Source organism: Salmo salar, chromosome ssa15 (assembly GCF_905237065.1).
Source record: "Salmo salar chromosome ssa15, Ssal_v3.1, whole genome shotgun sequence".
NCBI classification, from domain to species: domain Eukaryota; kingdom Metazoa; phylum Chordata; class Actinopteri; order Salmoniformes; family Salmonidae; genus Salmo; species Salmo salar.
In genome coordinates this window covers 25,423,864-25,438,971 of record NC_059456.1, presented here as the reverse complement: position 1 = coordinate 25,438,971, position 15,108 = coordinate 25,423,864, and the positions used below count along the sequence as shown (strand labels likewise).

Genomic DNA, 15,108 nt, shown 5'->3' with positions numbered 1-15,108 from the left:
CAGGTTCATTTCTATTATGCGGTGGCTTTACTGTCTCCAGGAAATATCAGTTCTTATTAAATGTAAAATGTGGATTCCAACAGGCTTTAAATATGTCAGTTTTTTTTCTCATCATTATTGTGTTAATTATTTTTATTTAAGATTTTCTGTGTCCCTGATATCCCTTTTCCACCCTGTTAGCGTGTTGTAATTCTCCATTTAAGAAAACAATCCCTTGCTGCAATGACAGCACATTCAGGAAGTGTCATAATGTCTTTGGTGGGATAACTATGGTGCAAAGCTAAATACATATAAACACTCAGTTGTATCTATTTTTCAAGTTGTTAAGTCTGTATGTCTCACTCATAAATTTCCATCCTGTTAGGCTAAATTATGTATAGATTTAAAAAAAAATCTAGATGTTAAAATATGTTTGATAGAGAAGTTAACATCCTGTTCAAGTGTTCACCGTTTTACTAGGTCAGTCTTGCTCACTCACAGAGCTATGGCTAATTTCTGCTCAAAATGTCCACCCTGTTAGGTTCCACCCTCTTAGGGTTATACACCTAACAAATTGGAAAATGCACCCAAAATGTGTTGATAGTGCCTGAGCTTGATCAATATGTTTTTCTGAAAACCAAGCATGTCCTTTTTCTGATAGAGTACTTAAAAAAATATTACCATTCATTCCTACAGCAATACTTTGGTAGAGAACTAGCTTCGATGCACCTAAGAGTTTTTACAGTGTTTTTACATTGTGCTGAACTCTGTAAAAAAACACTATAAAAACTCTCTTGGTTGCTTTGAAGCTAGGAGAGAGCATGCACATGTTAAAGTATAACATATCAGAGAGTGCTTATGCGGTGGTTCAGTTACTTATTTTAAACTGGATGTAAACTGCAACACATCTCTTTGTGGTGACACATATAATGCTCAGTTGGCCTGGGCAGAGAGGGCTGCATACAGGCCGAAGTCTCTGGACGTGTTTTCAGCCACTGTAGTAAAAAACAAATACAGCTCTGGCAGGGTGTGAGGCCAGGGGACAGATTGCTAAAGCATGTGGAATGCTGGTCTGAATAGAGTGGGCCACTGGAAACCTTCCTGGATTACCTGTGGAATTATTGTTGGGGGTGGAGAGTGGAGGCTGAGGGGGAGTTGTTGTTGACCACTGAAATCTGGGGCAACCTAGTTCAGCAGCGAGCGAAGCATTTAACCCTTACAGACCACCAAATTAAGATTATAGCCCCCCTCAAGTGTAGTGTATATAAGAATAATATGCTATGCTTCATAGTTACAATTCATCTTACTTCCTTTTCAGGGTACAGTTCACTTTGAAAATGTAAATTTACTGAGTGTGGTGCCCAGTTATGCCATTGTGCACTTTAATTAACAAAAATATTGCCTGTTCAACAACATGTTGACGGAATCGTCCGGCGGACACTCCACCAAGTCAAGCATTCACACTGTGCCATCATGTGAGCTTAATTTAAATTTCAAACTGTTCCACAATCCACAGTGGTTGGGTTCAGCAACTTCACTAAAAAGCCAACTGGGGTCATTCATTTGATTGCATGCTGCTGCTGGCTCTATGAAAAAAAAGCTGACTTGACTACTTTTAAAACCTGCCAGACGTACAGTTCATCTACTCTATGCCAATCAGATCCTCCCTTCAGGGTTGGAATTGGTGTGACCTCGGTTTAACCTTTCACCTCACCTCATGTCAGAAATAGACTTGTAACCCAAAATGGAAACTCAAGAGTGTGAAGACAAAGCTACACTCAAAAGATGAACAGCTGGGGCAATCAAATTAGATTTCAATCAACATGACAAAATCAAACTGTGAATAGTAATAAACACATTTTATTTGGCTAATGGATTAAAAACAATGAAGAAAGTCCGTTTTTCCAACTGATGGCTATATAGTTGCATGTCAAATCTGTCTGATTTACAAGAATACATTTGTCAGGCCACACCTCTATGCACATTAATTGGTTCGTAGTGGCCATGTTCGAGCTAAAAATCTGATCATATTTATCTACTCCTTGGACCATAGATGCTGTATGCTATTGTCTACCAGCTACGACAACATCTTCTTCCACTAAAATGACAAATACTTTTACTAACATAGCTTACATAATTTTTACTTATATAGTCTACTAAAGAAATCAGACCTATCCATACTAGGCTATTATTAACCTGCTTCAGTTTCTGTTCATCTTAAATTCTACATCTAACATTTCTCCCACTTCCATTAAAAATATTTTTAGATGGGTGAAGCAAGCACACACATTTTCTTTAGGACATTTAGCCTTTCTAGTTGTAAAGTACGTATTTTTTCAGATCATTACATATGTAGGATCTTAATTTGATCCCTTTGTTGCAGGATAACTTTCCTGCAATGGTGGCAATTTAACTTGCATTGTATTTGAGGTTTAAAAAGGCTTCTGAAGTTTGAAATTTCCACTTTGAAATTTCAGACTTGATTTTCCCTTACGAAAAATTGATCAACCCGAACAAAAATCTCCATTATTTAATCCTCATAAAAATTCTAATTTCCTGATGCTGCAGGTTTTTTCCCCCTGGTGTAGCAAACTGGGCTCAAATTAAGATCCTACATCTGTATGCAATTATTATAATCATGTCTACATATATTCATATCAAAGTTCCTTCTGTGTCAATGAAAGTATCTTAACAGATGGTCCAAAACCAAAATGGATCCCATGCTGAAATCCAAGCCCAGGATAGAGGGGCTGAGTGAATTTGGTCTGGACTCTGTGGAGGAGGATCATTGTATCAGAGACGTTGTAAAAGGACAGAGTCCCTGCCTTGTGGTCTAGGTACACTCCTACTCTGGAGGAGTAGGGGACACGTATGGCAGTCTTTTTATCATTGTGGTAGAAAGAACAGCCCGAGTGAGAGCAGATTAAACACCAGGATTGATCATTCTGTCCAAACAAACACTCCTCTCTGCATTTCCTGCTGATGCCTTTATATGAGACAGCTATATAAACCCCAAACCCTCTCCACTCAACTTCCCAGTAGCAGGCTCCAGACAGACCCTTGCTACATAGCACCTGTGGGTGTGAGGTAAATCTGTCTGGATGGTCAGGATAGGACTGGAACCTAGAACTCCATGTCACCTTTCTATTCCCCTCAGATAGACACAGACGATTATGTACTGTATTGGGATCCAGTGTAAGCTGATCCAGTCCAGATACCTTAATAATTTCCTTCTTAAATACATCTTCTAGTTGCTTTTTCAGCCCAGAGAGTAATTTCTTTACACCCTCAAAGGAGACGCATTGGTTGACGGTGATGATGGTCTCAGATCCAGGAGGGACGGAGAGAGACTGGAAACTCTGGAGGAAATGAATATGATCCTCTGTGTTTGAGAGATGCTCAAACTCAGCATCTCTCCTCCTCAACTCAGCGATCTCCTGCTTCAATTGCTCCAGGAGTCCTTCAGCCAGAATCACTTCAATCTTCTCCTGGGCTCTGATCTGCTCCTTCACCTTAGAGCAACTTCGTTCAATGGAGCGCATCAGCTCAGTAAAGATCCTCTCAGTGTCTTCCATCGCTGCCTGAACAGAGATCTTGAGTGACTTCATAGACTGTCTTACCTCCTGCATCTCCTTCTCTCTCTTCTGGATTCTCTGCTGGGATTTCTGCCTTTTGTTCTCCAACTGCCTTTGTTTCTCAGTCCTTTCTGCTGCAACTGAGACTGTATCATGGCCTTTATGTTCATCTAATAAACACTGATAACAGATAAACTGCTTATCGGTGCGGCAGTAAACCTCTAACAGTTTGTCATGACGAGAGCAGATCTTCTCTTGTAGTTGTGTGGAGGCTTTGATCAACTTGTGCTTCTTGAAAGCAGGAGATTTATAGTGAGGCTGGAGGTGAGTCTCACAGTAAGAGGCCAGACACCCCAGACAGGACATGACGGCTTTGCGTTTTCTCCCAGTGCAGAAGTCACACTCCACATCTCCAGATCCAGCATAATAGTGAGCTGGAGAAGCAACTTCGAGTCCTTTCTTCAGTTTTTCCACTAATTCAGCCAGCAGAGTGTTTTTCTTCAGAACTGGCCGAGGAATAAAGCTTTCCTTGCACAGTGGGCAGCTGTAGACACCCTTCTGATTATCCTGATCCCAGTAACCCTTCATACAGCCCATACAGTAGCTGTGCCCACAGGGAATAGTCACTGGATCCTTCTGTGTATCCAGACAAATCGAACAACTGATCGAGTCCATAGCTTCTGCCATTTTGCCGCACTCACTTCCTGGTTCTGTGTGTGAGCATGTGCACTCTGAACCTCTAGAGGGTGTGGTGTTGGATAGAGGCCAAGAAGAGATTAGCTCTGATTGGAGAGACAAAATTCCACACCCCTTATAATACATTATAAATTGCTTCTTCTTATCTATGGTAACAGAATAAATGTTTTATTATTTTAAGCAAATACGGTACATCTTAGTTAGGGTGCTGAGTCAAGGCCTCAGACCTAAGTCAACTAATGTTCCTGGAATCTAAGCTACTTTTCAGCTGACTTGGGGGTTCAGCTGAGGTCTAGAACTTATGGAATGATTTGTACCAAATGCAATGCTCTTAGTTTTAGAGATGTTTAGGACCAGTTTATTACTGGCCACTCATTCCAAAACAGACAGCAACTCTTTGTTAAGGGTTTCAGCGACTTCATTAGCTGTGGTTGCTGACACGTATATGTTTGAATCATCAGCATACATGGACACACAGGCTTTGTTTAATGCCAGTGACAGGTCATAGGTAAAAATAGAAAAGAGTATGTATTTGTATACATAAAAGCCCCGCAAACAATTTGATGACACTCGGATGTTATAACATTATAATCGATAGACATTTTATCAGAGTTCCAATAAATTCCAAAAGAACAAAAAAAAATACCGTACTATAACAGCCCAAATAACATTATGCAAATAGCTTTAGTTATTGGTCAACATGGCATGTTCACAATAGAATTGAAGGCTATTTGTAGAATAATTTTACAAGAAATCAAAAATGATTACACTCAAAATATAAGCCTACTCGTTTTCAAATTATAATCACTAGGGGGGAGCAGAGTTTATAATATGAAATTTATGAATGTGTCTCGGAATGATCTGTTCACTAAGAACACCTTTGAACAAAGCAATGTAAATGAAATTATAATTTGACATTTCTTTTTCATATAGTCATTTTCTATACATATCTGTCACAATCCATCATCTGCTGTTGCTAAATCCATCTATCAAGAGAAGGCCTTTAATGAACATTTAGCGAAATACTAATTTGACGTGTTATTCATTAGGGTTAGTCTGGAAACGCTTGAGCTGAGGTAATGGAAATGTCAGCATTGTTCTACAAAATCACGTAAATAATTCTGCCAGTCCTTTCTCCTCTATAAGCAAACATCACAGTCATAAGAACGCATTTCCCTCAACATCATCAACAAGAACACATTTCCTTTCTCACAATATGTTAATTTCCTCCCTCAGAGTCTCATCTGAGAAACCATTCTGTTGAGTGAGTTCTCTTTATAGGGCTATTGTCATTTCCATGCCCTAGTTTTGATTAAATCAAATAAGTAGACGAATACGTTTTATCCCCAGAATTTACCAACAACTTCACAGAGGAAAGAGATTGCTTCTATTGGTCTGTACTATGTTTCCCATTATTCTAATGGTATGTATTGTACTGAAATGTTGTGATACAAAGTCACTAATGGAATTTTGGCTTGACCATTATCAAGGTTTCCCAAACTCGGTCCTGGGGCTCCACCTGGGCAGTGGCGGTTCTAGACCATTTCAACTGGGGGGGGGCAAGCTGGGGCCAGTTGTACTGTTAGAGGGGCCAGTTACATTAGACGTTATTGTTGTGATATCGTTTCCTTCACTGCATTGCAGGCATTAGCAGGCAAAAGACCATGTTCATAATCATCATCGTTGCCACTGTCTAATAACGGATATAAAAAAAGAACGATAGCAAAAATTAGTTATGTAAAAATTATTATTTCATACTCCACATTTAGGGGGGCCACAAGGGGGTCCAAAATTGTTGTCACAGGGGCATTGCCCCCCGCTAGTGCACCTGGGTGCACATTTTGGTTTTGCCCTAGCACTACACAGCTGATTCAAATAATCAAAGCTTGATGATGAGTTATTTGAATCAGCTGTGTAGTGCTAGGGCAAAAACCAAAATGGGAGCCACAGGTCAGAGTTTAGGAAACCACACCCTCTTCCTGAGGTGTGGCACGGTGAGAACAGATCATTGGCACCTGTTTGTAAATTTACATTTACATTTAAGTCATTTAGCAGACGCTCTTATCCAGAGCGACTTACAAATTGATGTTGGTCTCATGTTAATCTAATGCTGGATTATGATCTAATGGTAATCAGTCACGTTGGAGGGAGAAATTTATATGATTGCAAAGGTCTGGGGGGGGGTTAAGCCAGACTGACTCTCAACCCTAACAAAATGTTTATGAAATGTAGTTTCAATTTGATCACAGCTTAGTTGTTGTCCTGGCACCACACGGGCAGGTCTCTGACCTTATATACTGTCTCGTCGTTGTCGGTGATCAGGCCTACCACTTTTGTGTCATCGGCAAACTTATTGATGGTGTTGGAGTTGTGCCAGGCCGTGCAGTCATGAGTGAACAGGGAGTACAGGAGGGGACTGAGAACACACCCCTGTGTTGAGGATCAGCGTGGCAGATGTGTTAGTTACCTACCCTTACCACCTGGGGGCGGCCCGTCAGGAAGTACAGGGTCCAGTTGCAGAGGGAGGTGTTTAGTCCCAGGGTCTGTAGCTTATTGGTCACATACACATGTTTAGCAGATATTATTGCGGGTGTAGCGAAATTATTGTGTTTCTAGATCCGACAGTTCAGTAATATCTCCCAATTTCACAACAAATACCCAATACACACAAATCTAAATAAAGGAATGGAATTAAGAATATATAAATATATGGACGAGCAATGTCAGAGTGGCATAGACTAAGATATAGTAGAATAGAATACAGTATATACATATGAGATGAGTAATGTAAAATATGTAAACATTATTAAAGTGACTAGTGTTCCATTTATTAAAGTGGCCAGTGATTTAAAGTCTATGTATATAGGCAGCAGCCTCTAATGTGCTGGTGATGGCTATTGACAACAATCTGACAATCTGATAGAAGCTGTTTTTCAGTCTCTCGGTCCCAGCTTTGATGCACCTGTACTGACCTCACCTTCTGGATGATAGCGGGGTGAACAGGCAGTGGCTCGGGTGGTTGTTGCCCTTGATGATCTTTTTGGCCTTCCTCTGACATCGGGTGATGTAGGTGTCCTGGAAGGCAGGTATTTCCCCCCGGTGATGCGTTGGGCAGACCGCACCACCTGTCGGGCTGTATCTGGAGAGCCCTGCGGTCTGGGGGGGTGCAGTTTCCGTACCAGGTGGTGATACAGCCCGACAGGATGCTCTCAATTGTGCATCTGTAAAAGTATGTGATGGTTTTAGGTGCCAAGCCAAATTTCTTCAGCCTCCTGAGGTTGAAGAGCTGCTGTTGCACACTGTCTATGTTGGTGGACCAATTTAGATTGCCAGCGATTAGTACGTCAAGGAAATTGAAGCTTTCCACCTTCTCCACTGCGGTCCCGTCGATGTGGATAGGGGTGTGCTCACTCTACTGTTCCCTGAAGTCCTCGATCAGCTCCTTCGTTATGTTGACATTGAGGGAGAGGTTTTTTCCTGGCACAACTCCGCCAGGACCCTCACCTCCTCCCTGTAGGCTGTCTCGTCATTGTTGGTAATCAGGCCTACTACTGTTCTGTTGTCTGCAAACTTGATGATTGAGTTGGAGGCGTGTGTGGCCACCCAGTCATGGGTGAACAGGGGGTACAGGAGGGGGCTGAGCATGCACCCTTGTGGGGCCAATGTGTTGAGGATCAGCAAAGTGGAGGTGTTGTTTCCTAACTTTACAAACTGGGGGCAGACCGTCAAGAAGTCCTGGACCCAGTTGCACAGGGCGGGGTTCAGACCCAGGGCCCCGAGCTTAATGATGAGGATCTGTGGATCTATTGTGGCGGTAAGCAAATTTAAGTGGGTCTAGGGTGTCGGTAAGGTAGAGGTGATATGATCCTTGACTCGCCTCTCAAAGCACTTCTTGATGACAGAAGTGAGTGCTACGGGGCGATAGTCATTTTGTTCAGTTACCTTTGCTTTCTTGGGTACAGGAACAATGGTGGACATCTTGAAACAAGTGGGGACAGCAGACTGGTATAGGGAGAGATTGAATATGTCTGTAAACACTCCAGCCAGCTGGTCTGCGCATGCTCTGAGGACACTATGGATGCCGTCTGGGCCGGCAGCCTTGCGAGGGTTAACACGCTTAAATGTCTTACTCACGTCGGCCATGGAGAACGAGAGCCCACAGTCCTTGGGAACGGGCTGCGTCGGTAGCATTGTGTTATCCTCAAAGCGGGAGAAGGTGTTTAGCTTGTCTGGGAGCAAGACGTCGGTGTCCACGACGTGGCTGGTTTTCCCTTTGTAACCGTGATTGTCTGTAGACCCTGCCACATACATCTTGTGTCTGAGCCGTTGAATTGCGACTGCACTTTGTTTCTGTACTGACGTTTTACCTGTTTGATTGCTTTACGGAGGGAATAACTACACTGTTTGTATTTAACCATATTCCCAGTCACCTTTCCATGGTTAAATGCGGTGGGGTGAACTTTCAATTTTTCGTGAATTCTGCCATCTATCCACGGTTTCTGGTTTGGGAAGGTTTTAGTCACCATGGGAACAACATCACCTATACACTTCCTGATTAACTCATTCACTGTGTCTGTGTAAGCGTAAATGTTATTCTCAGAAGCTATCCGGAACATAGCCCAGTCTGCGTGATCAAAACAATCTTGAAGCATGGATTCCGATTGGTAAGACCAGTGTTGAATAGACCTTAGCATGGGTACTTTCTGTTTGAGTTCCTGCCTATAGGAAGGGAGGAGCAAAATGGAGTTGTGATCTGAATTCCCGAAGGGAGGGTGGGGAGGGTCTTGTAGGCATTCCGAAAAGGTGAGTAGCAGTGATCTAGTGTTTTTCCTAAGCGAGAACAGTACTTTGGTTGCATTTTCCAAAAATGTTCTTTGTTAAAATCCCCAGCTACAATAAATGCGGCCTCAGGATATGTCGTTTCCAGTTTGCATAAAGTCTAGTGTAGTTCCATGAGGGCTGTTGTGGTATCGGCTGGAGGGGGAATATAAATGTCTGTGACTATAACCAAAGATAATTTTCTTGGGAGGTAATACAGTCGGCATTTGATTGTGAGGTATTCTAGGTCAGGTGAACAAAAGGACTTGAGTTTCTGTATGCTATCACAATCCTACCATGAGTGGTTAATCATGAAGCATACACCCCCGCCTTTCTTCTTCCCGGAGACTTCTTTATTCCAGTCTGTGCGATGAACTGAGAACCCAGCTGGCTGTATGGACGGGGACAGTATATCCCAAGAGAGCCATGAATCCGTGAAACAGAGTATGTTACAGTCCCTGATGCTTCGTTGGAAAGAGATCCTCGCTCTGAGCTCGTCTACTTTACTGTCCAGAGAATGAACATTAGCGAGCAATATACTCGGAAGCGGTGGATGGTGTGCCCGCCTCCTGAGTCGGACTTGAAGTTCACTCCGAATACCTTTTCTTCACCGGAAGCATCTTGGAGCAGCTTCTGGGATAAGTTAAATTGTGCTGGGGGGTACGAACAAAGGATCCAATTTGAGAAAGTCGTATTCCTGGTCATAATGCTGGTGAATTACCGCCACTCTGATATCCAAAAGTTATTTCCGGCTGTATGTAATAACACAAAAAACGTTCTGGCCTAATAATGTAAGTAATAACACACACAAAAACAAAATACTGCAAAGTTTCTTATGAGCTACAAGCAAAGCTGTCATGTCTGTCAGTGCCATTTTACATGTGAGACGTGGGGCCATAAAAAATAAATCATATCTTAGCTAGCTATAAATGTATACTCCAGTCCAGTTGGTTGTGGTAATGCACCTTATAGTTGGTTGCCAACTGTCAAATAAAAGTCAAAAGAAGAAGAAGAAGCCTGAAGGAGGACAGATTACTACAAACAAACTTGGCTTACCATTTTATCTGTGGATTAATTGTCGGGTTAGAGGACCTTGTGCATTTCCTAGTACATTCATTGTCAAATTCATCAACCAGCATCAACCCTCTCGGCCTTCTCGCAAAAGTAGCCAACTCAACAAGCCCGCCAAAAGCTTGTGTAGTCAGCAGCAGCGAGCACTCTGCCTTCTCACGAGGTACATTTTCTAACCTCGAAGGTTGCATGATGTAACTTATTGGCGGGCTGGATGATGTGCTCTTGTCTTTTCTATTCCGAGGCTGTTTACTCCCAATTTGATATGTTGAGTTTTTTTTTAATAATGCATGTCTACTAGGGTTGAGGTTGAGTGCATCTGATTAGTGATTATTTTGCCGGGGCTCAATACCTACTCCCAATAGTTTTTTTTTTTCAATACCTACTCACAAAAAGTAATGAGTGACCATTTTAGAAAATCGTGGGACATATACTCTTTGGTTGCATGCTATTTTATGTCAATCATATATATATATATATACACTGTATATTGGAAATATTAATGAATTAATTTATTCACATTAAAACATTGGTGAGGCAGCTGAGAAATAAAGTGTATTTTTCTTACTAATTCTTGAGATCAGTCTCAAACACACCTATCGCAGCCAATTGCTGGACTTTCACAGAGGTTATTAGGGATGCATTCGTAAATTCCCTCTGGCTATCTACTCCGATTTCAGAGCACTCTAGTCCGAGTGTGCCAGAGCGCAGAATAACTCATTGTTTTACACTCAACACCCGTTGAATATGGCTGGTGTCAGTAAATGTCAGCAAAAAAAGTGTAATTAAATTGTTGGCAGCAGCACAGTTAGTCACCAATGCTCTGGATAATATACAAACAGCCTAACCAGAGTGAGGTGTTCTCTCATTTGTGTCTGGAAGTAGCTAGCAAGCTAGCCAATGTTAACTAGTTAGCTTGGGTGCTTGACTGTCGTTGTGAGGTCAGAACACTCTGGTCAACCCTACTCCTCTGCCAGAGCATCTAGTGTGCGCTCTGAACCTGACCTCTTCACCGGATGTGCTATCTGTCCCAAACCTGCTGTTTTCAACTCTCTAGAGACAGCAGGAGCGGCTATGAAAAGCCAACTGACATTTACTCCTGAGGTGCTGACCTGTTGCACCCTCTACAACCACTGTGATTATTATTATTTGACCCTGCTGGTCATCTATGAACTTTTGAACATCTTGACCATGTTCTGTTATAATCTCCACCCAGCATAACCAAAAGAGGACTGGCACCCCTCATAGCCTGGTTCCTCTCTAGGTTTCTTCCTAGGTTCTGGCCTTTCTAGGGAGTTTTTCCTAGCCATCGTGCTTCTACACCTGCATTGCTTGCTGTTTGGGGTTTTAGGCTGGGTTTCTGTACAGAACTTTGTGCCATCAGCTGATGTAAGAAGGGCTTTATAAATACATTTCATTGATTGAACGCTCCAAGAGCGAAACGCTCTGAATTTAAGAATGGACAATCTGACAAAGCTCTGAGTTTACGAACGCCCAGAGCAAACTCTGAGCGCTCTCTGGCACTCCAGAGTGAATTTAGGTCACACCCAATTCAAACCACATGTGGCTTGTTTAGCAAGTGTTCTGCCTTGCAATAATAAATATGATAACATAACTAATAATAACAAAAAAACTGCAAAATGCTTACTTAGCTTTTGATTTATTTTCTTCTAAATGCTATTTAGTACTATAATGGTATTTATTAACATAATATTATTACTAAAATAGTTTCTAAAAGTGTTCTAGGCTACCCTACCCAAGAATTAGGGTTAAGGCTAAAATAGGTTATACCTATTGTTAGGGGTTAGGGCTAAAATAGGTTTAGGGTTTTTAAGGCAAAAAACAGAATGGGTTTATAGCTCTCTTGCGCCATCGTGTGGCCTTCTGTGGGTATGACATAACTCATTCATGATACTATAGGCCTTCCTAGTGTTTAAATATTTTTTTAAATATATATTTTTTAATCTATTCATTCGTTCACAGTGCGGACCGAACTGAGGCCTCCGAACCGTTCTGTACGAATATGTGTACCGTTACACCCCTACACAGTACAGTATGGCACAGTAAAGTAACATACGGTACATACAGGACAGCAGAGTTTTATTCAGTAGAGTACAGTAGACTACAGTATGGCATGCTACAGTATAGTAGAGTTTAATACAGTAGAGTACAGTACAGAACAGTCAAGTTTAATTCAGCAGCGTAGAGTACAGTTTAATTAATCTGAACACTGACACTGAGTCACCAACCACTCCTGGACATGATTCCAAAACCAAGCCCCCGAAGGAGAGTACCAAAAGAGATGATCTATTGATTCTGTTTCTTTGCTGCAGTCCGCACATGCAGGGCTGACTGTTCAACATCCCATATATTGAGGATTCTTTTTAATTGGCAAGAATTTTATATAATAGTTCAAGCTGAAAATAACAGAATGATGTGTCTTGTTGATTTGCATATCAGTTCATAATCCCGATGCCATGGTATTGGGACATCAAAAATCTGTTCCAAATTATCTTGAATTTTATGCGGTATAGTTCTCAAAGCTCTCAACCTTTTATACAAGTTATTTTAAGCTATGCATGGTTTTGGATTGGCTGCAGACAAACTAATTCATTCCTTTCTCTTTTGAGTAATTGCCTCTTCCATTTTTGTGGCAGAGTTGTGATTGAGTTGGTTATATTTTTGTATTGAGCATACATCTCCATCTCCATACACCTTTGTCAATTGCTTGGGTGACAACATTTTGGCGTCCTTGTTTACAATGTCATTCATAAACATTTACATTTTACATTTTAGTCATTTAGCAGACGCTCTTATCCAGAGCGACTTACAGTAGTGAATGCATACATTTCATACCATTTCATGCATTTTTTTTTGTACATGATACCGTCCTTATATATTTGATATTTTATTCATTTTCATTTAACCTTTATTTAACTAGAAAAGTCAGTTAAGAACAGGTTCTTGTTTACAATGAGGGCCTAGATGTGCCACATTGATTCATCACCAAGTAGTATATTCAAGGCTTCCTTGAGGATCTATTTGAACAGATTGCACCTAAAGATCTAGATTATTTTTCAGTAGGATCATAACACCTTTTGCCTTCCTTAGCCTATGACAGAAATAGATTTTACCATCCTACCCATTTTCCCTGGCCACTTTGTCAGAAGATATTGAAAGTGTTTCCTGTAAACAATAAATATGGTAATCCTTTTCCTTTAGCCATGTAAACACTGCCCTTCTTTAGCCAATTATCAGCCAAACCACTGCTATTATAGCTAGCTATATTCAATTCACCAATTACCATGATACAGTTGAAGTTGGAAGTTTACATACACTTAAGTTGGAGTCATTAAAACTCATTTTTCAACCACTCCACAAATTTCTTGTTAACAAACTATAGTTTTGGCAAGTCGGTTAGGACATCTACTTTGTGGACGACACAAGTCATTTTTACAACAATTGTTTACAGACAGATTATTTCACTGTATCACAATCCCAGTGAGTCAGATGTTTACATACACTAAATTGACTGTGCCTTGAAAACCTGTTGGGGCTAGGGGGCAGTATTTGCACGGCTGGATAAAAAAACGTACCCGATTTAATCTGGTTACTACTCCTGCCCAGAAACTTGAATATGCATATAATTAGTAGATTTGGATAGAAAACACTCTAAAGTTTCTAAAACTGTTTGAATGGTGTCTGTGAGTATAACAGAACTCATATGGCAGGCCAAAACCTGAGAAGATTCCATACAGGAAGTGGCCTGTCTGACAATTTGTTCTCCTTCTGTGGCATCTCTATCGAAAATACAGCATCTGTGCTGTAACGTGACATGTTCTAAGGCTTCCATTGGCTCTCAGAAGGCGCCAGAAAGTGGAATGACGTCTCTCCTGTCTCTGGGCGAAAAACAGCAGGAGATTTTGTGAGTGGTCAGGCTGGGAACAGTGACACTGGAGATGCGCGTTCATGAGAATTCTCTATTTTTTTCTTTCAGCCTTTGAATGAATACAACGTCGCCCGGTTGGAATATTATCGCTATTTTACAAGAAAAATAGCATAAAAATTGATTTTAAACAGCGTTTGACATGCTTCGAAGTACGGTAATGGAATAATTCGATTTTTTTTGTCACGAAATGCGCTCGCACGTCACCCTTCGGATACTGACCTGAACGCACGAACAAAACGGAGGTATTTGAATATAACTATGGATTATTTGGAACCAAAACAATATACAATACATGCATGTTTTGTTCAATCAAGTTCATATTTATATCAAAAACCATCTTTTTACATTAGCATTATAGATCTCGAGTTGTCTTCCATTTTCCCTCCCGGAAAGAAACGTCCCCATCCCAGGTAGGGAAATGTTCCTTGTCACTAGAAGACCACCCCTTGTACACATGGATCCTAGGGCCATACGAAGTTGGGACCTGTTCCTTGAAGAGCATAAAGTGTCACTTTCACCAGAAAGCAGTTCTAACCCTTTCACCAACAATTGTACTACAGTGCATTTGGAAAGTATTTCCACATTTTGGCGGGGGGGGGTCTTGGTGGTTCCAAACTTCTTCCATTTAAGAATCATGGCCACCGTGTTGTTGGGGACCTTCAATGCTGCAGAATGTTTTTGGTACCCTTCCCCAGATCTGTGCCTCGACACAATCCTGTCTCGGAGCTCTACCAACAATTGCTTCGACCTCATGGCTTGGTTTTTGCTCTGACATGCACTGTCAACTGTGGCACCTTATATAGACAGGTGTGTGCCTTCCCAAATCATGTCCAATCAATTGGATTTACCACAGGTGGACTCCAATCAAGTTGTAGAAACATCTCAAGGATGATCAATGGAAACAGGATGCACCTGAGCTCAATTTTGAGTCTCATAGCAAAGGGTCTGAATACTTATGTAAATAAGCTATTTCTGTTTTTTATTTTTAATACATTTGCAAAAATGGCTGAACCTGTTTTA

General features: G+C 41.2%; 1 protein-coding gene across 1 annotated transcript; it reads right to left on the bottom strand.

Annotated features, from left to right (window-relative positions):
• Positions 1 to 1,823: 1,823 nt before the first annotated feature.
• On the bottom strand, positions 1,824 to 4,275 carry LOC106571122 (tripartite motif-containing protein 16-like). The gene has a single exon (XM_014143806.2). It carries the CDS (start codon positions 4,239 to 4,241, stop codon positions 2,637 to 2,639), a length of 1,605 nt encoding a protein of 534 aa, XP_013999281.2. The 5' UTR covers positions 4,242 to 4,275; the 3' UTR covers positions 1,824 to 2,636.
• Between the last annotated feature and the right edge of the window lie 10,833 nt (positions 4,276 to 15,108).